At 38.1% G+C, this 24,231-nt stretch overlaps 1 protein-coding gene across 4 annotated transcripts in view; it reads right to left on the minus strand.

The window, feature by feature from the left end:
* The window catches only part of LOC124413598 (protein couch potato), a 34,319-nt gene extending 13,090 nt beyond the window's left edge, over positions 1-21,229 (minus strand). For 2 of the 4 annotated variants that reach the window (XM_046894309.1, XM_046894310.1), the window contains exons 1-2: positions 20,029-21,229; positions 755-832 (exon numbers count right to left, since the gene is read on the minus strand). In XM_046894309.1, coding sequence (XP_046750265.1) covers positions 755-832; positions 20,029-20,088 — 138 coding nt within the window. In that variant the 5' untranslated portion in view covers positions 20,089-21,229. The remainder of the gene's footprint in view (positions 1-754; positions 833-20,028) is intronic. The other 2 variants (XM_046894308.1, XM_046894311.1) reach the window with 2 other exon arrangements.
* Between the last annotated feature and the right edge of the window lie 3,002 nt (positions 21,230-24,231).

Genomic DNA, 24,231 nt, shown 5'->3' on the forward strand with positions numbered 1-24,231 from the left:
CTCCCCGCCATTGTACCAACGTTGGCTCTTCCACGTTTAAATTTTTCAAACGACGAGACTGGGCATGTATAAAGCATCATCAGGTACCTTTGTTTAACATTGTACAACTCGAGTGGAAAGAGAGTCTTGGATGAAATTCACGACGTTGGCGTAAGTTACACGATTCTTCAATTACGGAATGAATAATTTATCCGAAGTTTCGATCGATGAAACTCGATCAAAAACTTCATTTTTTTTTCCAGCCTTTTTAATTTCGAAATTAAAAAAAAAAGGGGTAAAACTGTTTTTTCTTCTCTGCGTAGTTATCTATAGCTTGAATTGGAATTGTTTTCTCGACAAAATGGCACTCTCACCGGCTTTTTTAATTTTCATCTTCGATTATAATACTTCATTCCGATAATCCCTGTTTAAATATAGGTTATACGAAACTCGTATAAATAATAATAAAATTCTACAATCGGAGGATCTAATCGGTAATAAGTGATCTGGCCTAGATTTTAAATATTAACCACAGTTCGTATCGATTTCCGAGCGGCGTAAAGCATGTCGGGAAATCCGACCGAGCTTCGCCGAGTTCTGTATGCGAATAATTTAAATAATATATGAAAATAATTGTTGATAAAAAATTAAAAGATTGTCAAGTATTCGTCGCATTTCTATTATAACATCGATCACTCGGCCATCTCGTAGCTAAAGTTAAACTGATCAGACGTCTCTCTCTGAATACTGCTAAAATCAATTTTCACACACGTACCTCGTACGCTCTGAAGAGAAGGTAAAGCTCTCGCGGTTTTGCATCCATTGGCAAGCCGCTGACGAATAGAGTTCGCACCTGAAACAGAACAATTTAAATCATTGAATTAATACAAGCGAGCATTGAAGTGGTTAGCGACTAATTGCCTATGTAATCGAACCCTCTCCCGAACAATATTATGAAAAATTAAAGGGTCGGGATGTGGGGCGATATTGAATTAGCATCGGCTCGCCGGCTCGGAAAGAGAAACTATATATACTACCTATAATGTTAAATTCAAGAGTCCCGAGTGCGCGATTCCCGGTGAACCGAGTCACAATTTTCGTCATTATTTCACCCAGTTTTAATCCATTAATAGCCCCTCGAAGCAACCCCATGATTTTCCCAGAAACATCAGATATCTCTCCGCAAATTATCGCGTGCACAAAGTCTGCTCAGAGAGGTTTCAACTACGTGCATAAATACCTTCCTTCAGGTATAATACAAAGGTCGAGAGTTTCATCAGTATATGTATATGTATATGTATTGCAGTTCCATTCGACGAGGAAGAGAAGGATGAAGAGACGGAAATTGAAAAACACGAAGTTATATCAAAATGAGAATCTCGAGTTTGAATTCAAAACCAGTCCTCATTGAGATAATTAGTGTACGCTGTTCAGAAGCGGAGAGGGAGGATCATTTCCTTTCTATATTCAATATCGATTCAACTTCACCAGCATAATTAAGGAGGGACTATAATACAAGAGTTGCTGGAGTAACGCCTAGCTTGATCGATTGGTAAATCTTCCCAATTGCGTTTAACCATCGATCTAGTATTGTACCGTTATTGAATCAACTTAAGTCTGAAGTTGCAGCTCTCAGGTTCAGGTTGAGCATCGTATCCCGCCACGATCATCCCAAATGTCGAATATTGAATGCGTAAATGCGAAATATTCTATCTCTTTTGCGCTGCCAAGTTCTTGAGTAGCGAAGCTTCTCTCTCCTAGTGAGTTTTTAACGCCATTTTCTAATTTCGGAACGCACCTTATACCGTCTCCGCCTCTGTCCTAGGGAGTTTGTAATGCTTCCAGTAAATTTCGAAACGCAGCCATGATTCATTTGTTCTGAAAACGTTTGGAATGTTCGTGGCGGGATGCGATGCTCGCAACAATGAAATGACAGCTGTAACTCCGGTTGCTTGAATAAGGCGCACGCATAGTTCCGCAGATAAAGAAGCTCTCTGTATACGTAATTCCGTTAGTCCTAAATGTGGATACCTTTATTAAATATCATCACGCCTTCTCGACGTAATAACAAATTTACAGCGTTGCAATATATATACGCGGCACTGCTCGTGACAAAAGCAGCGATTGTTCACGGACAATCAATTTGCCCACTCCCTGTCGCTGCATCATCCATCTGCTGGTTTCCTTTTAGATGTATAAGGTACTGTCGCGTTGTTCACGGTTCGACAGAGTCACGTCCGGCCGTAACGCCCGTTGAAATCCGGTCGTCTCTCACGGGTCGGATCGTCTATCGGCGAGAAGATGTCGACCCCGTTTTTTTCCCTCAATTTTTTTTTTTTTTTACTTCTTTTTACTTCTTTTTAGTTATTTTTCTCCTTATTTTACTCACAGCTCTTGAACTTATTCACGCCCTGCACCGAGTTAAGCTTACAATTAAAGATAGCTTCGCGGACCGCTAAATTCTCACGTTCGAAATTATGTAGACTCGATAATAACTCTCTGATAATCGATAAACGGATCGAACTTCTCGCAGATCGCGTTAATTAGTAGAAAAAAAAAAAAAAAAAAAAAAAATTTGAATATTAATAATCCCAATGCGAAGTGATTCGTCATGAGATATAATATGCATAAATTCGGATAAATGATATATTATACAAAACCATAGCGATTATGTAATAGCTGAATAGTTCGCGTCTGCCACAACGTAATGCGCATGCGCTAAAATCCGCGACTAGTTATTTCCCAGGGCAGCCAATCGTTATGAACATAAGCTCAATAATTTTTACAATTACCACTGACAGTTGTGTGGTCAACACCGACCAGTGTCAAAATTTTTTAAGTTACCTACATTACGGCGCCGATCATCTGAATACATTACACTGTAGCAGACGACGCGACGGACCATTCGGCCATTAGATAATCACTCCGTATGCATATTATAGGTATATATTACAGGTACGTAGGTATAATACATCATGGAAACGAGAATACCGGGCATCGTTGCGGAGGTAGCGTAAAATCACGATGATAAACATAAAATAAAAATAAATAAAGCAGGAAGATGAAAAAGCGCGAACGTAGAGCCGCGGAAGAAGAGGGCGCATGAAGATGAAAGAGAGATACACGCTCTTGGAAATTCATGAATCAGATGTTCGCTGAACACGCGGACAGGATGCACACGGACCGTGGAAAATGCTGCAGGGCTCTTGGTATACGATACAGCGCGCTTCTGCTGCATGGTACTTGGAATTTAACCAGAACTGCACATCAGCTTACATAAAAGTACTTGTCATAGTTTAACTTCGGCGCACGTTGTGAGTTTATGCAGCTTCACATTACGTACGTGCCGCCCATAATAAGATAACGAAGAATAGCATTATTCATTCAACTATTACTAATAGCCGCGAAAAATTAGTCAATCTTTACCGATTGTGAGTTTGCAAAATTGACGAAACCTACGTATTTTTGTTTTCTCCTGTTTTTTTTCATTTTCTTTTTTTTTTTTTTGTCTTAGAAATCAGCAAAGTTTTATTCTTTCTCGGGAGAAGATTGTTGACTCATATCATTTGGTTTATACCGGTATACAAGTCGATCATCACTGCTCGATAGAGTTGATTGACTTTCTGTTTTTCTCTCAAGAAATTATTGTGATCTAGCGCGTAAATCCCGTTGAGTTCAATTGACGAAAAGTTTCGTCATCCTACTGCCGCGAAAAAGAGGATAAAGATAGAGAAGAAAGAAAAAATGGAAAACGAAGACATGGGGAGGGGAGGGGAGGGGAGGGGAGGGGAGGGGGACGAAAAAAACTTGCCGTAAAAACGAGACTAGGTATACAGGTATATACATTATATGTATACATGTGTATATACTGTATGTATCCGTTCATATACCGCAAAAGAGCTCGGAGGAACTTTTACTTTGATTAAAGATTTCCCAAAGGATTATCCCCGAAAAATAACTACAAGACAAATTTCTATATAAAAATGATTTACGAGTAACTATTGTTGTTATTATTATTGTTGGTTTTGTTGTTGTTGTTATAGATCTACGTTACAGGTAAAGAAATTTCAAACTCGAAGAAAGATAATTGATTTACACAACAACGAAAATCATTTTAACTACGCAATTCGGACGATGATAAATGTATAAATTGAACTGAGTTTAACTGGAGGTGTCTGACGATAAAAACTCGGAATTCCACATCGTTGTAGAGCAAATATGTAGGTACCTGTGGGTATATGTAGTAAACTATATAACATAAGATCCATGCAGCGATTCGCACGAGCAGCTGACTTACGGGTTTCCATAAGTGATTTTCACCTGTACAAATTCCGCGTACTTTTCTCGATATCACTGTACCCCGTTATATTATCGCTGCAAAGTCTAATCAAGATTTATATGCTAATGATTTATACTTCGGAGTCACAGTTTTTCTTAACCGATCCTTATAATTGCTAAAATATGACAGATAAATGTCTTTCTCATTCGTCTGAAATTCTCCTACATTTGATAGAATTGAAAAGTATTTAGAAAAAACTACAACAGTGATTATCTTGAGGTGAATTTAAATAAAGTACGCTTGATAAAAGAGGAGAATTAAGGTAGGACGCCATAACCCAAAGGGGGCACTTAAACGTTTCAAGAGGCACACCCCGATATTTACTTCAAAGCATGGCATGGTTTAGATTTTTCTCATTTCGAATGATTACACAGGATCGTTTCGTCGTTATGCGGATTATTACAGAGAGTTGAAAGGGTTCGCTTTGTTCTACCTAATCGAGTAATAAATACCACGTTTCTCCTCGTCTAATGTACGTAGCATACATCATGCGTAAATTACGCCTCAGATTCCTCGGACACGGACAGCCGGGTTATTATCTCGAACGATTTTGTTGGAGCAGTTTAAAACCATTTTTGATAGAAAAAAAAAACTCATATCCGACGTTGGGAATTTTTATTATAACCGTGCAGTCAAAAGTAAAAGCACTAAAATTATTATCAAGCCTCGATCTAATAGCTTGAATTTTATTTACCGTCAGTTAAACTGAAGTAACTCACAGTGAAAAAAAATTATCAGCTTTTCACTTTTTACAAATCTGGTTTTCATGTATTCCAAGTGTTGAATGATATCAACAACGTTCCAGCCTTTATGCCGTGCAAATTATTATTGGAAAAAGTTAACGATTTTACTTATTTAAAATAAGTTTATAATTTTTTTCATTCGAGAAAAATAAGTGACAAGAACACATTGAGAAACCTCATTTGTTACAGTTACTGGAAAATGATTCTTACTAGTATAAAATGGGTAGAGTTATAATAACGGTTTAAATATTATTGATATTATAAGCAAGTGTAATACAATTAGTAACTATTCAGTGTATAATTATAGTTGTAAATACTAAATTTTCAGTCACAGTTTTTCTAGTAAAGCATATAATTAATAAACAGATTTAATGTTGTTATATATAACGCGTACAGATATCATTTTCAATTTATTACGCCCAGAACGATATTTTTCGGTTATGACAAAAAACAAAAAAAAAATAGATTATAACAACGATTAATTAGCGACTGGCTATAATTTTTCGCAAAATCTGCGGTCGTATTTCCTGCACTTCTTTTCTAATTATACGACGACGTACATACGTCGAGTATGAAACCGAGCTTCGACCCCGCGTGGATGTTTATAACTGACGGAGCAAGTTTTGCACGTCGTTATTCGGTTTAGCGGAGCGGAATTTGTCGCATTTCCGGAAACGAACCTCCTACGGCTAATCGCAAAACGGTGCAGCAGCAGCAACCACCCCGAATGAATGAAAAACGACCACCGCGGCGTTTTCTTTGTGGGTCTATTTTATGCCTGTAGTTACGTACATGAGGGGCTCGTTAAACGACCAAAGTAAAGCAAAGCAAAGCAAATCAAATCAAAGCAAAGCAAAGCTCAGCTCAGCTCATCTCTCCTCTCTAGTCGCTTTAGGATTATGCAAAAACGATAGATAGTTGTTTCATCGCAAGAAATAATTGTTAGAATGAAATTCCAGGCGACAGGTCGACCGACGACGACAATTGCGATACAAATGGAAGAGAAAAGCATTTTCGTGTCCCCAGTTAATGAAACAGTTATGTGGGTGTATGAATATCTGTTTATATCTACAGGTAAGTTCAAAAGTTATCTTTTCTCTGCAAATCTTGATACCCTGTAATATGTACGAAAATTCAAGAATCCCGCGGAATCATGAATTCCAAGGATAATGAACTTCGGAAAATAGTTCGAAAAATTCGAAAATAATCATATTCTCAAAATTCATCGTTTAATAGATTACATTATACATATCACACACACGAATCAAGGTACAAGTTTTTCTCCTCAGTTTCTAAATTTAACAATTATTACTAAATCGTTGTAGTTGAAAATGATACCTACTTAATAAAATACCAAAATCCGAATATTATTGTAAACAAATTATAAGCTGTGCGAATAAAAAACCATTCAAGCATCGACAAAGATAGAACAAATTGTATAAAAATTTGTCGCAGTATCAAACGAATAAAAAGTAAGTTTTCTTCGACGAGCATAAAGGTAGCGTACAAGAAAAAAAGCCAAAAAACCGTTCAAACATGCACAACGAGGAATTTCCACGACGAAAAAATTCAACACTAAAACCGATGGACGGAGCGGTTAGGTTTCACCCTTTAATCCCGTAGCGTATAAAAAACGGTGTAGGTATAAGTAACGATTTTTTAACAGGTATGTAATTAATTCTTTGGCCGGACTGTACGCTCACGGATATACTTACATCTTTAAAGCGGAACCCCGCGCGTTTTTCCTGAAAAATTAGCGAAACGTCGAACAGAGGGGTTGACGCGTCGTTAGAAGGCCCCGGCTCGCGGAAATGAATCTCTGGGGGTGCAGCGAGACGGGGGAGGAGGATGAAGAGGGCGAGGAGGGTGGGAAGGGTGAGGAGGAGTAGTAGGTCAGGTCGACGGAGATCATCTGCAAGGCTGTATAACGAAAGCTCAACGGAGAGAATGAAAGAAAGCGGATCCGTAAATATTTCAAAATTCAACTACTATATACTCGTGTTATCACGTGTTCGTAAAATATAGAATTTCCTACGAAACTCGATACGAGTCGACTCGACTCGACTCGACTCGACTCCACTGCTCGACCCTCCCCGCTTCATGACGTCGATCAATAATATCAGACTTGTTATATATGTGTATATACATATAGTACACCAGGCACGAAAATTGGAACGATCTTTTGACACGCGGCGTATATAGACCTGTACGTAATGTGTGCGTGTGTGTGTGTGTGTGTATACATATAAATATACATAAAGGTATAATATCCGATACTCGACATGGTCATTGTTCATTAGGCAGAAATTTGTATCGTTAATACAGTATCAACAAACTCAGATTTTGTAAATTCAATTTCATCAGGTATTCTAAAGATGCAAAATAGTAATATTTGTTTCAACATTTCGATACGTTAACGTGACTAACTTCAACCTCGTAATTGTTTATAATTTACAAAATCATTGAGATAACGTATAAGTCGGTATACCACAAGAATCTTATACACTTTTTGTTGATAAATTTTTATTTATAAATATTTAACGTGATGTCAATATGATGAGAATAGGAATTTAGTATTTCGGTGAAATAGTAATATATTTAAAATAAAATTCGAATAAAGTTGGAATAAAAATCGAACGAATGTATATCAGATTTTTTAACTCAAACTTAATTTCAAAGCGATTTCAACCGAAGCATCGATATCTATATAAACTTATATTTCTGAATCCAGTATTTGATATTTCTGTATTTTTGAATAGACTTTCCCAGTTCAAGAATAAAAATATGTAAAAATTTTACAAATACTCAATGTATACCGACTATTTCGTAATGTAATCAATTAGAAGTATCGATTCCTCGTCTAAGCAACATACTAAAACCGTAATTAACTTAATTCCGCAATGCAGCTGCAGCTGCTGAGAACTTCATACAGAAACCATACAACCTCTTCTAAAATCATGTATAAATCACAAAAGCTTCGATGTCTGGTAAACGTTTATTTGCTTTGGTCGTTATTACGATAATTTAATTAACCAGTATTATCTCAAAGCAATTTTACTGTTCTTATACGATACAAATATACGAATTTCCGTCCATTCCTTTTTCGCGTGTAGGCTGAACTGTAAAAAAAAATGAATTGATAATACGGAAAATCGTGATGAATAATAAAATTGGTTCACGAGGTATCTGCTGGAACCCAACGCCAAAGCCAAACGTGTCAATATGATATATCTACTATTTACACACGCATATATTGAATGTATAAGAATATTTGTATAACGATATAATTTCGGAATGTATAATAAAAAAAGGGAAATCAAATCAAATCGCAAAAAACTGTATTATATTCGCAATCGGTATCCATCTATTTTTCCGTTCTTAAGCTTTCCGGTATGGCGAGAAAAAAAAACGGAGAAGTGAAAATTTAATTCAATCGTGAACAATCCGACAAGCAAAAAAATTCGTTCAAATCTGGTGAAGAGGGAGCAGCAGCAGCAGCAGCAGCGCCCGAGTGATTCCACATGGATTTTCTCACGAAGGATTTATAGCATATATAAGGTATATAAATACGTACACATTATACATACAGTATAAGATATAATGAAATTAACAGAGATTTTTGATCAACCAGAAAACTACTTCTAGCATTCATGAATTATTATAAAAGTTACATCGATCAACACAAATTTTGAATCTTGATTTTAGATGTCAAATTTTCATTGCTTCCACGTAATTGATGAAAGAAAAAATATTTTTATTAGATAAAGTTGGCTTTTGTATAAAGCAGAATGATATTACGCATTCTAAGGATTATTAACTATTTTCTCAAACGTTTATTGTAAATAACAATTAATCAAACTTCAGTTCCGCATTTAAATCACAACTATTCAAAAATATGGGATTTAATTCATATTTCTTATATCATAATTGTGCCAACTTTAAAACATGCTCGGCATTTCTTTAAAATTTCTTCCTTGAACCGTCATTTCTATTGACAATTTATCGAGCTCGAAAAGTTTTATGGCAGGTGTAATCATGATGTTGAAGAGTGTCTGAACGAACTTTTGTTCGATTTACTTCACCGCTTTTGAAAAAATAACGTTAGCTGAAGGGTTTTCTGAATTAGAAAAAAAAAAACAAAAAAAAAAAAAACCTCAGAATCGTTTGAACACGTTTAAAAAAAAAAAGAAGTTCATTCCAGCTTTGGAAATTCGAGTCGAAATTATCATCAACTCCCATTCAGCACACACTAATTAAATTCACTTCTCTCCTTTTGCTTCTTGTTCTTTGTTATTGTTGTTTTTTTCCTTTTTCACGTAGGTATCGTTATAGATATTCAATATTACAATATTGCACAGCGAATATCGGTTATAATCAACAAATCCGACGATATTGAAACAAAGATAAAAAAAATTCTATACCATAATGTGTATCAGTGAATTTGTGAAAAGTATTATTCCGAAAAAAATGAGACCGTGCAGGATCGTATAAAATAAATTGAACATTATCAGATTCTAACATATCCGTTAGATGTTTATAAACTATTTCTCAACGATTTGAAAATGAAACGTATCGACGTATCTAACAATTCCAAGTTGCTAGTTATACATATTAATTCAAATATTCGCAGTTCAAGTATTATTAAAGGAATAATCTTCCCCTCTCTGGGGCACGTAATAAAAAAAAAAATGTAAGAAAATTTCTTACGATAAAATGAATAAAGAAAAAAAAAGCATCGACGCTCGATGAAACAATATGAAATTCACGGAGGCGACTAGATTATACGAAAGAAACACGCAAATGTATGCGAGGACGAAACACATGGCGGACATTAAAATTGCTTTGACCTCGCACGCTTTTATTATTGATAGGCACTCGCCTAGCCGAGGCGAGGAATAGGTATAATAAAATACACATGCATGCATGCAATGTACAGGCTTACACGGGGCAGCGATACCTGTACGTATAACATTACATGTATGTATCTACATTGTACCTACAGCATGTATAATAGAGTTGCGGCGGCGACAGAAAGTCTGTCCGTCGGAAACACTGTGCTTTTTCTATACATACATACATACACATACACGCATATGGGCTATTCCACGCCAACTCGAGCAGTGTTAAACCCTGACGATGTGAAAATCATTTCATATTTTTTTTTTCTAACATTCTACACGGTAAAATACGGGACCTGAATTTTTTTCCTATTTTTTTTTATCACCTAATTTGAAATTTTTGAATTTTCAAACCCGAAACTAGAGTGGCGCATCATCGAATTGGTAAAACTTTTTGATTCGATTCTGTGTTAATTTTTTATTTCTACCTCTATACATACACGATAAATTCTACGTAGGTATGTATAAATTGTAGCGCTAAAAATGAGTCAAATCGCGTCGTATATAAGATTGATTTTCGATTATAATTTTTTGCCACCATTTTTTCGCGTACAATCGATTTCCCCCGTTACTTTCTGTCAACTTGTAATACGTAAAATAATCTAACAATTAGTAGCGTTAAATTATGCATATTACATACGGTGCAGCATAGCAAAATTCGATCGAATACCGGAAAATTTTCTGTATATAGAAATAACCATATCACAGCCGTATCTTTTGTGTTAAACGAAGCGACGCGACGCGACGGAATAAATTGCTTAGAAATTCCACTACGTATAATAATAAATTAATCGGTCAAGATGTCGTATGTATAATTTAATTTGTCCCAACGCTCGAACAATTAGAGAAATTAAGCGACCTTCTATGACGAAACTCTGCCGTCCTGCAGCGGCATGGCAGCTTCATAATACCTACTTTTCTCCGACAAGTTCGCGCGTGGGTGAAACACGCATATATACTAATACACATGATGTACGTGTCTACGTATGTACGTAGATTTATATGCATAGGGAGGACGTGTATATATATATATATATATATATTGTATATATACAGATATAGGTATATAGGTATAAGCCAAGTGTAACAACTCTCGTGACGATGATCGCTTATACGCGACGATATAAGGAATACAAGTTACATATGTATAATATACGTGTCACTCAGGGTTATTAAAAGCTTGATATACATTTTAAAACTATGTTAGGTATTATAACGTTACATATACACGATTGGCTAACTGCAAACTGCGGAGTGTATAACAATAATAATAATAATAATAATAATAATAACAATAATAATAATATACCTAACACGAATAGAGACTACAGTAATAATTATTTTAACGGAAAAAGTGAAAGAAAACAAGCACAAAGGGGAACAAGAATTAAAAGGATAAGGGAAGAAAAAAAAAAAAAAAAAAAAAACTCAGCCACGTACTGCGTGAGTAAAGTAATTAGATGGAAAGTATAATATTTTCTTGGTAAATGATATAATAGGATTTCAATATACCAGGAATACCGTGAATGCGTAAAACTTTTTACGGGAATCCATATGTTTTTTTTCCCTTTTTTTCATAATTTTCGCAGAAAAAAGAAAGAAAAAAATAAAAGAAAAATTTCGCAGGTCGTTCTTCGGATACCTACGTCCTTGAACTTTCGCTGTCTAAGATAATATCGTGAGCATGGGATACACGTTCCGCATACCCATTATAAGGGGCGTACTTCAAGGGGTGAGAAGAAAAATTGGTTACACCGATATTACATTTTTTGCAAAGCAGATTTCCCTCTGATTTTCTCATGCCTGTTTATTTTTCGTTTTCTTCGCCTCCGACTCCCAGGAAACGAAATAACGGGAAAACAAAAATCGCACATGATTCGCAAGCCGTAAAAGAATCTCGGTTTAGTAATACAAATTACTGATTTTCAGATATGTGCTTTCGATAGTCATTATAATCATATCCCTACAATACTTGCTGACAGCGTTTTTCAATTTTTATTAAAACGGCCAGATATCATTTGTCAGACGGTTTAAAAAATAGATTTTTTACCCTTTAGTCACACATTCCTTTACTCAAATGTTATAACAAGATAATATTCTACGGGTTTTCAGATCGCTGATTAGGAATCTGAAACCAGAATTTGAAAATTCAAGATAACCGAGCCAATTCGGTGAACGAAAATTTAAAAATTGATAGAATAGGGTCAAAAAATTGATTTTTCGGGATGGCTGATTGAATTCGCCATACTGAATTTTCAAAATCTGACTTCAGATTCGTAATCAGTAACGCCAAAAAGCCATGCACAAAGTTTTTACTCCGGATTCGATCAAATTTAAAATTTTCGTCCGTCATATTGGATCCGCAATCTTGAATTTTTAAAATCCGATTTCAGATTCGTAATCAGAAACCCGAAAAACTTATAATTTATGTAAAACATATATTTGTGTAGAGGGATAACTTTTTCGGACATGAATTATTCCTTCAATTTTCACGTTTTTCTTCAAACAATTTGTATTTAACAACAATACCTTACATTATATCGCAATAATTACTCTCGAGTATTGAAAACCTATTAGCGTACTATCAGAAATAGCAAAAAAAAAAAAAAAACCGCAACGAAATATATTGAAAAGTTTTCTAAATATACACAAAAACTGGATATAAAATATGTGGCAAGTATACTTACCACTATGACTCCAAGGGTTAATAAATAAAAATAACGTTCTAATCGACAAAAGTAGAGGGCATGAATTATGCGTGAAAAAAAAAAAAACAACCGCAGAATAAAAAAAGAGAGAATATTTTCCGCAGATTTTCAAACTTTTCAAACAAACGCGACGATCTTGCCGAGGCCTAGAAACTCCAAAACTCCGAATCACGAATTAAGAACTGGGTTCAAGCATCCTGTAGCAGGTTTTTAGATGCCTAGGTAAAACCTGGACGATTCTGAAAACTGTGCCTGACACGTTTCAGTAACAGTTTCTCGGTATCTTGAGGCTGCTGCGGGCAGCCAACTGGTATGAAAGAAAGGCGAGCCATTTTTTGTTCAAGTTCATTGCTGCGCTCTCATTCGACCGTTCGTACTTCTACTTCACACAATATGATACAAGAACGGATAGAAGATCACTGGCAACCGGTCCAGAGTTACATACCTTTCGTATAACCTATTAAAAGTAAACCAAACCACATTTTTTACGCTTCGACATAATAAATTATTCGTCACGCAAGAGAGAAAAACGGACCGAAATTAAAAACCGAAAATCTGAGATACTGATTGTAAGGAAGGGAAGAATCAAACGCAGACGGTACGTTGTACGCGTGCATTAAAAAGGGTGAAACACTACACGCGTGAATTATTTTCAACGATTTGCACAGAGGAAGAGGCAAAATGTTACACAACGAGCCCAATTATCACACGATCAATTATAAACTTGGTCAACGTGTCTAGCGTGTGAATATTAACGAGAATTATAGCGATTTCTCGTTTTCCACACGACCATAATAATATATGTTTCGCGACTCCGAATTCGCAGCAGCGCAAATGTTCGCACGTGGAAAATCACTAATTAGGGAAACGATGCGAAAGACAACTTTATGTGGTATCAACTAAGTTTATACAGAGAGGGAAGAGGTTAAAAGCTAGATAGATGATAATTATTTGACCACTTGAATAGCATATATACATATATCGACTGCTTTCCGAAATGCAATTCATTCGTTAAAATGTTTGTAAAGAAAATATTGATTTTTTCCATTTTAATTTAACAATTTTTATGGTTTTTGATTACTTTGGTTACCCATAATTGTCATTAAGAGTGTCGAAACGATTAAACGAAAATTTCGTGAATACAAATTCACGATAGTTAAGTATAAAATTATACATGTGAAATATTGTAATCCTACGACACACATACGTAAATCGATTATAATTCCTACAGTGTAATTGACGATCATAAAAAGCTGCCAGATCTGATCTCTCATAACTTTTCAACGATATAATATCTATTTTTTGTCATCCCACTCCCGACTCTTCATAGATCAAAGAAACTTCCCGTCAACTAAAAATTGCTTATAAATAGTATTTTCCCAATTTGTCAAGATCGTTCCCCCCTTAGCGAATGACAGTTGTAACATATCGCTGATATAACAGTATCCGTGAGAATTGAAGGAAAGGGAAGGGAGGAGGGAGGAGGAAGTAGAATCGACCTGTCATAGCCACTGACGATATATTTCATGAATCGAGGTATCCATGGGTAAAAGGCTGGAGAGTCTGACAGCAGCAGGCTGGCAGGCAGAGAGGAACGGAAGGTACACACACAACACAGAAAAGGAGGAAAAGGCAGAAGCAGAACCTGCACAGAAGTAAAACAATCGCTGACTTTACGGTTTGCTGCTTCCACCGTTCCTCTTGGCTGCCTAACCGTTATACAACATCCGTTCCGCCATAATGCCGCTAGAGTTTTATTCTATTGTTCGTCAAACTTACATAACTATGGTAAAATAACACAGGTACAACGTATGTACAATTGTACACGTACGACACATGCATGTACCCAAGAATAGAATGAGTTTAAACTAATTTATAACACCATTAAATTTGTTTATTTTAATCAAAGGTGAAACAAATGGACGCGTACGAGGCTATAGCGACAATTTTATCGACATAGATATAAAAATTCGTTTGCTTAAGATCCCTATCCCTTCCCTATCTCACGATAATTTTTCCTTCTTTTCTCAACAGTACCTACTTTAGCCTTTACTTTGGTTCTTTGTTCGTTTATTCTACTCGTTAAATTATTGCAAAATTCGTTTTCACAGCAACACTTACAGGGATAAGAGATCGAACGTCAAGCCTGGACGAATGTTGTTGCGAAAACAAAAACAGAGAATAGAATCAAAGGAAGGTTACGGGCGTCTCGGGTCATTCGTCCGCATTCCACGGGCACTTTTAAAACCTCCGAGTCACACCGGAAGAGCCAATAATCCGCTGCGCACCCCGGTAACGATCTAACGCGAGGAAAGTAGAGGTAAAAGAGCGGATCACAGTTTCCTCATCGATAAAACTTCTCGACTCCTTTTCGCGAGGAATGCAAAAAATATATACAAATATAATAAATTATACATGTACCTGCATCGATATCCAATTAAAAAACAAATTCACCTCTGTCTTTCTCTCTCTTTAGTTGAAGCGAAGGGACATATATATATATATATATATATATATATGGGGCATTCAAAGTGAAATCATGGAGTCATTACCCTCAGGTAATCAGATTTTATGCCTAATTTTTTTTTCAACAATTTTTCTGTAAAAAAGGGATAGCAAAAAAAAGCACCATTTTTTAAATTCTGCCATTTTTTCCACAGATTATCCACAGACATTGCACTGTATTAAATTCGTAAGGTTAAAATTGACCCCCCTCACCCTCCACCCCCGGTATATAAAATTGTTCTTTGTCCTTCATCCCCAGCGTCGCGTCGTCGTCGTCGTCGTCGTCAGGGAACGCAGACACCGGACGGCCTGAAGAAAGACCTGTGTTTTAGGCTCGCGGGGTCTCTCATTTGTAAACCAGACGATGAAGCCCGGGATGCCAACCCCCGTTTCTCAGGTACCGAAACGGCGTTTCCTTTCTCTAGTTTTCGAACGAGAAACTGGCGAGAACTTTTCCACAGTATCAATAAAATACAAGCTGCAGCTCGTACCTGCTGCGAATGAATTAATTGTACCTTTACTTGACTGCATTCTGCACCGCAGGTTACACACGTGAACGAATTATCATTCCGTGAAAGTTTATACAAGACATGTTATAGGTAATACGTGCATTCTACTTGCGACCTGTCCTACGGATTTATTTATTATATTTATTAGCGGAAATTATTATGTGTAGAGAGGCGGTTTTCAGCACCAGGCACTCCACTCGTCACGTGATGTAATGCGAAATTTCATATGTAACATGTGCAATTATACTTTATATATTATGTACAACAGCTCGCCAATCGAATGCTTTTCATGTTATATTATTATATGAAACAGCATTCCATTCCAATCCGCTGCTATAAGAGTATAATATCATGATTTTGTAATACATTCACACGAAGTATAATTGATTAATGATAAGAATGAAAAATAAAAAATTTCTTTATACTTTTTATCATTGTAATAATGCTGTTAAAAGTGTTATTCTTTAGAATCAATCGATTTTTACGAAATCCATAACGTAATACTTGTGAGAAATGAGGAATTAGAAAAAAAAAAAATAAAGCAGCAACAACCAGCAAAAATCCTAAAGAACAATTATATTAAAAAACTGCAGTATTATAATACATATATGTAGGTACCAACATATTATTCTGAAATAATGTTTACATAATTGTTCACAAAACAAGAAGAAAAGCAAATTAAGAAACTCAATACTTATAACCAATATTCTAAAAAAAAAAAAATGAGATACGACTTATCTTCACGATATTCGATATCGGTGATCATAGATACAGGATAAGAGAAAAAAAAATATATATATATATATATATATATATACGAGCCACTCAGTGGTCAGGTTGCAGTACGAGTGATCCGTGAAATAGGATTATATAGTAACGGCACACAACTTGAAAATTCATTGCGATATATTGCAACATGGCGCCAGGTAATTGCAATGATCATGTTCAGGAAAAGCGATACCGCGTGCTTATCCCTTTGAGTTACAGTGGTAAGTATTTTAACCGCCTCTTTTATATCCTTTTCTTGTAGACTTAGTGAACTTTTCAACATATAACTTTGCGGTTTTTTGCTATTTCTGATAGTATACTAATAGGTTTTCAATACTCATGAGTAATTATCGCGATACAATGTAAAGTATTATTGTTAGAAACAAATTGATATAAAAAAAATCGTGAATATTGAAGGAATAATCATGTCCGAAAAAGAAAATTTGGAATTCCATCAAATCCGGAGTAAAAACTCTGTCTAGGGCTTTTTGGGGTCGCCGATTACGAATCTGAAAACAAATTTGAAAAATTCAGTATAGCGAATCCCATCAGTGACCTCGAAATTCTCTGCATAGAGTTTTTTGACCGAATTCGATCAAATTTAAAATTTTCGTCCACCATATTGGATCCACCACCTTAAATTTTCAAAATCTGATTTCAGATTCATAATCAATAACCCGTTTTTTCCGTAGAATACTATCTTATTATAAAAGTTGACTCATTGTCAGCATAATAATGTGTGCCTCAAGGGTGAGGTATAGTAATCGAATATACCTCGTCGAGATTCCAAAATTTCTGCAAAATGAATAAGTAAACAAAAAGATAGAACATATACGCTTGACGAAACGAATGGAAATTTCTTTGCTTTTCGTCCGGAACTCGTTATAAATTTTTGGGGGTAAAACACGTACGTTGCAACGATGATTTGGGGTGGCAGGGTAAATAGAACGAAAGAGACAGCTGCTCGAAATTATACATATACATAAACATATATATATATATATATAATGTATGCGTGCGTGTATATGTGTGTTTGTGTAGATAGAATACATTCGTTCGAGGACCGGAGAAGAGGAAGCATAGGCGTGCATTGAATACAAACAAACAATATATCGTAGAACCCGTTCTCTGTACAGGAGCTAATTACCGGTGCATTCAAAGCCGTTTTTCATCATCCTACGATTGTATTCGAGTATTTGTTCATGTTCTTTTCTCACGTTTAGCGTAAAATTTTTTTCCTCATCGGCCCGATACAACCAGTTTACGTATAACGTATACAGTATAGTACATCAGCTGTTCATAATGTAACGACGATATGCGCAAGGATATGCATAGTTTCATTATTATAATACAGTTGATAATTGACATTTCATGGCGTCTGACTATATCATCTTATTCCCAGCGGTCGAATCGTCGCGTTTCTAATTGAATCGTTGAGAAATGATCGCGATTAAGCTCTGCTCAAAGTTGTAACACGCGGTGGAAGCTTGCAAGCTGGGGAGGAAATCCAGGAGCGAGACACGTCGTAACAGTCGGCGAAGCTTTTGCCTGCAGGCGGCTGCAACACGTTATATATACCTTATGCCTACCTACCGTACCTTATGCCTGCCTTCCTGTCTACGTGCAGGTGTTACTTGATCAGGACGCAAAGCTATCGCGCGTTTTTTACAGTTAAATGAGTTGAAAATTTCCTTGCTAATGAGGAAGAGGAGGAGAATCGTGTTATCTCCCTTCGGCGCATTGCCATGCTGCATATATTATACGTGTATGTACCTACATGTATGTAGGTATAAGGTATGGTATGACACAGACATGCGGGCACTTGAAATTACAAATGTACAACGAAAGCAAAAAGTGCACTTGTACAAACACCGTGTACGTGCACGCATATTTACTTTGTACAAGCCTTATCCGCAGCTTGTATAATACACGCTGACTCGCTTTTTTCAAAATTCAACCGTCCAATCGGACATTAAAATATATGCTCGAAAAATTCTTTTCTCGTACTTATATCGACTCTATAGATTTCTGTGGGAACGTCGTACTCTTATTTCTTGTGCTAACTTGATATTCCGACTCCTCGAGTGAAAACTGAAAGAAATAATTGCACTAAAAAAAATTCACCGATAGATATTGTGAGGTAAAATCTTTGTTCCGTATCTCTTCTGTATCTGCATTTTACCGATAATACATAGGTACAATTGCCGCCGACAAACTCCGTGCCTGTTCGCGTACGTCCAATTAGATTAGCATAATCGTTTCGTTTGGCAAACGCGAAACTATTGTTTACGCATGTGCGTGTGATCTGTTTTTGGTATAACCGAGTCAAATTATGGTTAGGTTGCGGCTGTTCGTGTATCCACATAATAAAAAGCCTCCATAAGAATGCAAATTTCCTCAGTAGCTGGCAACAATTGTTTTTTCGAATTTCGTATATTATACCTGAAAGACATACACACAAACACACTCACACACACATGATATTTGGATCAGTGCGAGACTTGCGCGTTATATTATACGTTTTTAATGAAACTCTGATCTGCAGTGTAGAAACTCACATATACCAGCAAAAACGTTCCTCGCGTTTATTTTGCATAGCGTTTAAGCATAAGAATGAAGTTAGTAACGTTACTGTTACGATTTATTTTTAGGAAAAATTGTTACTTCGCACCTTTAGTATTGTCTGAAATTTAGTAAATCATAGCGAACGAGGCATACTGATATTTTTAAAAGCCAAATAACTCCTTTGAATTCATTCTAAAATTGCGCAACAATAATTTTCACCCCAATATCTTGCTAAATTAACGTCGCCAACTTCAGCCTCATGTTTAAGCAAATTCTGCGCTTCAATTATTGAAGTTGCTATATCTATTGATTCCTAATCGATGTATATACAAGAGATCATTAAATGAGGAATGATCTCGTATACCATATACATAGAGAACGAAGTAAGTCCATAATTTTCGCGTGTCAGGTGAAAGCTGCACGCGTCGTTACTCGTATTTCACATCGCAGTTACAGCCTGAACAAGTATCCGATAAAAAGAAAAACTTTAATTATAATCAAGAACCTTAACGTAAGTAAAAACATGTTTGTAAAATTTTTCGAACAACTTCCAAGATAGAAGTATTCCTTCTACTTCTTGATAAAATACGATTGACCATCTAAATTTCATACAAATCCCGCGTCTGCAAAGTAACGATTTTCCCAAACATGCATCGTTAAAGTAACGCTACCAACCAACTCCGTCTCATGTAATTTCGTAGCCATGCACGCATAGAGGCGCATGAGTTGAGTCGACCGTAATCCTCCACATGACGTGACGACACGCCAGCAGGGAGTTCTCGGACGGTGTTGTTGAAAAATCAATAACAAGCGTGGTCGCGCGACGCTCGTGCAGGTGCCCAACGACGTCTGCACTCCAGGGCGCCCGGTGTGTCTGGGAGTTCCGAGCCGCGTAGCCGACGCGTGGCGCGAGGGGTTCGGCCCGCCATTTCTCGAAAGGATAATGCGGGGGGGGGGGGGGAGAGGCCGGAAAGAAACAAAAGACGTTGGACGACGTAGATATTACATACGAACCTCGTCCTCGCCGGTGGCGGTGTTGACGGAGTCCATGCTCTGGGACAACGGCGCTTCCATGATGCAGTGAACGAGGTCCGCGGCGGAGGCGACAGGACGAGCGGGGGGCGGCGATGACTCCACCGGTTCCCGCCTCGGACGTTTTAAGGCGGGCGGCGTTATGGTTGATCCGGCGAAGACGACGCGCGCCTCCAAGCTGTTTCGCTCCAAGTCCAGCTCCCCTCCTCGTCCTCGTCCTCGTCCTCGTCCTCGTCCTCGTCCTCGTCACCGCGTACCTTGTGCCCCGCCGCCTCCCCCTCGTCCTCCTCGACGTCGACGTCGTCCTACACCTTCGGTTGCAGGATCGCCTCCTCGTCGCGGGGTTGCTTTTGTATACGCGTTATGCCGTCCGCTCGATTATTATAGGTATTCCCTTCGTCCTCTTGCTCCTCCTCCTTCTCTTTCTTATTCTACGCACTCCGCGGTGTGTCCCGTTTGAACAACGCGCTGGACGCGAGACCAGAGTGTCTACGAAATTCGAAGGAACGAACGACGACGACGACGTTGACGTTGACGTTGACGATGATTTTTCTACGATTATAACCGAACCATTGCACAAGGATAACTGTGCAACGTATCCCCCTCCCGCAGCGTTGGGTTTCTCGTTGCCTCAATTCTTTCGTTTATCTCTTTAGTTTCTTGTTTTCTTCTATTTTCTCGATTTTCTCTGATTTTCTTTTTTACTACACGTAGAGGTAGCCTGGCGCGGGTGCACCTGTCAGGTTACAGCAGGGCGTCGCGAAGCAGGTGATGGTGGTGGCGATGGTTGTGTGTTGTACACGTCTATTTTAAAATAATCGATACGAAGAAACTATATAAGGAAAGATATAGGATGTATAGTGTTTAGAGCTCGTGCCTCGGCACTTGAACTTGTGTATAATACATACGTACGTATATACGGTGTACGTTATACACGCACCTGCGGTACTGTATGTGTACGTATACTTTATGCGTGCACCTGTAATGCGTCGACGTGTGTACGTTGAAACCTGCGTGTACGATTGTGACCGGAAAAGCCTCCCGGGTTACGTGCAGCAACTTGCTTGCGTATATGTGTATAATATAATATATAATATCCGCGATCGAATTTATAATATGTGTGTGTGTGTATATAATAACGGAACGCCCGCGGTGTGTACGTGTAGTTGTTCGTTTTTTTGTCGTACTGTTTGTTGTTATTTTTATATATTTTTATTATTATTATTTATTTTTTTGTAGTTTATTTAAATTTTTTTTTCTTCTCTTCTTTTTCAACAAAAGTATACGTGTATCATGTATTTATAAGGCGATCTGTATACGCCGAAAAAGTGTAGAAAAACCGCGACCCGTGTATATAAAACCCGCGTGTCAAAACTGAAAACCGTAAAACAACACTGACAAGTAATAATAAGAATAATATAATCGTATCACGCAGTACCGCGATACGTCAGGTTCGCAGGTTGCCGATAGACTGACGCGGGGTGCTCCTGGTTCCCGTTGCCGTGCCTCGCTGTGCCTCGCGGTGAGGGAGGCAAGCGCCAAGGCGGGGCGAGGCGGGGGCTTCGGGTGTCCGGGGTGGGGTCAGGTGGAGCGGAGCGGAGCAGAGCGAGGAGCGAGTTTCCCGTAGCGCCGTGGATCGCAGGGATACGAACGCCCGACGAGGACGCACGACTACCCGCAAAATCGGTCTACATACACAGGTAGGTACCGTACCTACCTAGGTGGCTCCGGGGCATCGGAGCTGTGGTTAAAATAGCAGGATCAAAATCCGAGGTTTCGGGTTAAGAAGGAAAAAACGATACGATGAATGCGATTTGGAAAGCTAGCCTCCGTAGAAATTTTCTCAAATCTTTCTACTTAGCTCCGTCCACCTTGTCTATAACATACATATACGTGGTATAACAGCGGTACTTGAATTTTGAAAATTTTTCAGGTGTATCAAGTCAATCGAACGATCGAAGGAAACGACTGACCAGTTTTCACGTTCATTGGTATCTAAACTTGTTCGACTTATACATGTACGTTTAAAGTAACGATATTACAATCGCGTCAATGAAGATCGTGTGAAAAATAAATATCGTCGACATTGTATATTTTTCAGTTTATATTGATTCAATGTTATCGATGAATATAACCATTTTTTACACGTGAGACTAAAGGATATTGAATTTCTTCCTGTACGCGGTGAGTGTCTATGTGTACGTATGGCTAGAATATACATGGATATCGGAAACATTTCCGGCGTCACGTCAATTTCTCACGACTGTAGCAGCGGCGTTTGGTTTTTTCAGTCGACACCGTTGACGGTTGTCTTGCGCTCGCGCGAAGCTAGGCGAGGGGAGGGGAGGGGAAGGGAGATGGAAGGGCGCGGTGGTAGCGCTGGATATCGCCAGGTACGAACCCACATACTATTTATGCATGTGCAGATGTGTGTACGGATGTATGTGGGGTGGACGAAGTGTGCACCCGGCACATGACGCCGTAGGTGGGGGTACCGCGAGTCAGAAGGGCGTACGTGTACGCACAAGGTGGTACCGCAGCCCTGCGACCTGCATCGATTCACTCGGCCTTATCAATATTTCATCGATAGTGCACCTGTGACGTGGCCCTATAAATTTCTAGCCGAGGAAAGGTAAGGACTGACGATACGCGCGAGGGTCGGCGTATCGTCGTCGAGTAAAATTAGGCTGCGGATGAAAGGGGAGAATGCAGAAAAAAGAAAAGAGTCCTTTCAATTCATCCCTCCGCTCGCGAGTATATACTTCACTCGAGTTTTTATCTATTAACGAAGGGACTCGTCCGCTCTCGATCCTCCTTTTTAGGGGCTCGCGGCGACTGAAGGATCGACCCCGGGGGCGAGACGCGGGAAACAATAAGGTCATCGGTTCGATACAATCAACTTGGGCTCGAGTTTCTCCACGAGGCCACCCTCGGCTGCCAAACTTTTCGCACGCAGTGCCTGTGTGTTACAGAAGCCCGTGGCCCCCGGGCCCCGCCAATTGACCACGTGAACACCGACTGGACAGGAATCACCCATAGGTGCCACGAGTTTAAATCGAATCGAAGAATGGAAAAAAGAACACCGCAAACACCTGCCGTCTTGTACAAGTTCGAATATAGCTGCAACAATCGCCGTGGCAGGTGTACGTCGCGCAACCTGCCGCCGTTTTAATAACGGAGTGGAATCGAGCGACCGAGGAAAGAAGGCAAAGCGATTCACCGCGGATACGGACGTGGCAGCGGTAAAAAATATATGTATATTTTACATATAACTACGTCCAATTACATACATAATTTACAAAACGACCGCAACGTCACGTGGTTTTCCTTTCTTTTTTTTTCATTTTAATCGATTTAGAACAGTGCAGAACCGTACCCAATATTATAACTCTGTCAAGTTTTACTCCGATTCTTCGACCGAAACATCAAAGATACGCGCAGGCGCTGTATGTATGCAGAGTCTTTGTTTGACCGACAATTTTCGTAATATGACAATGAGCTTTTTTTGTTATCCTATGATGCAAATGTCGAAAAGCGCCGGTTGCTTTGGAAATACTGACTTTTAAGCTATTCGGTTCTTTTTCGTTCTTCATTTATCTCCAATTTCCCTTAGGGCATACAAATTCGCGTAACATAGCCCAATTAAATAAAGTCACATCACACCAAGCCTGGAAGTTGTTTCAGAGTATACTACATTGATGTATAATGTAATATTCATTTCTATTCCTACGAATCATCGACTCCCAACTAAAACTACGTCTCATTAGCTACTACAGTATGTGCATGCAACGGAATAGCATTCACCATCTGTCGTTAATGTACCCTTTAGCATGAAAATGACAAATTTTTCAGCTCGTTGAACATTTTGAACGTATGCAGATGCAACTTTTAAAAAGGGATGCGCGATGTTCTTATAGAACATTATCTATGATATTGATAGTCATGAAAGTAACTCCAAAACTGTTCGTATAGTTTAAAAATACAAACACACGTTGCAGCAAATCTCACACACAATTTATACAAGTATCCTCGAAGTATGACTGTTCAATACGAGTAAACATTCTCGTAAATTCGAAGAAGAGTGTTTGATAAAACTATAATTACAATTTTTCGGTATAAATAGATAAGATTCGCGATCATGTCCATTTTTTTTCTTTCCCTATACGATTATTAAATGATTTTACT

Source organism: Diprion similis, chromosome 12 (genome assembly GCF_021155765.1).
Source record: "Diprion similis isolate iyDipSimi1 chromosome 12, iyDipSimi1.1, whole genome shotgun sequence".
Lineage (NCBI taxonomy): Eukaryota > Metazoa > Arthropoda > Insecta > Hymenoptera > Diprionidae > Diprion > Diprion similis.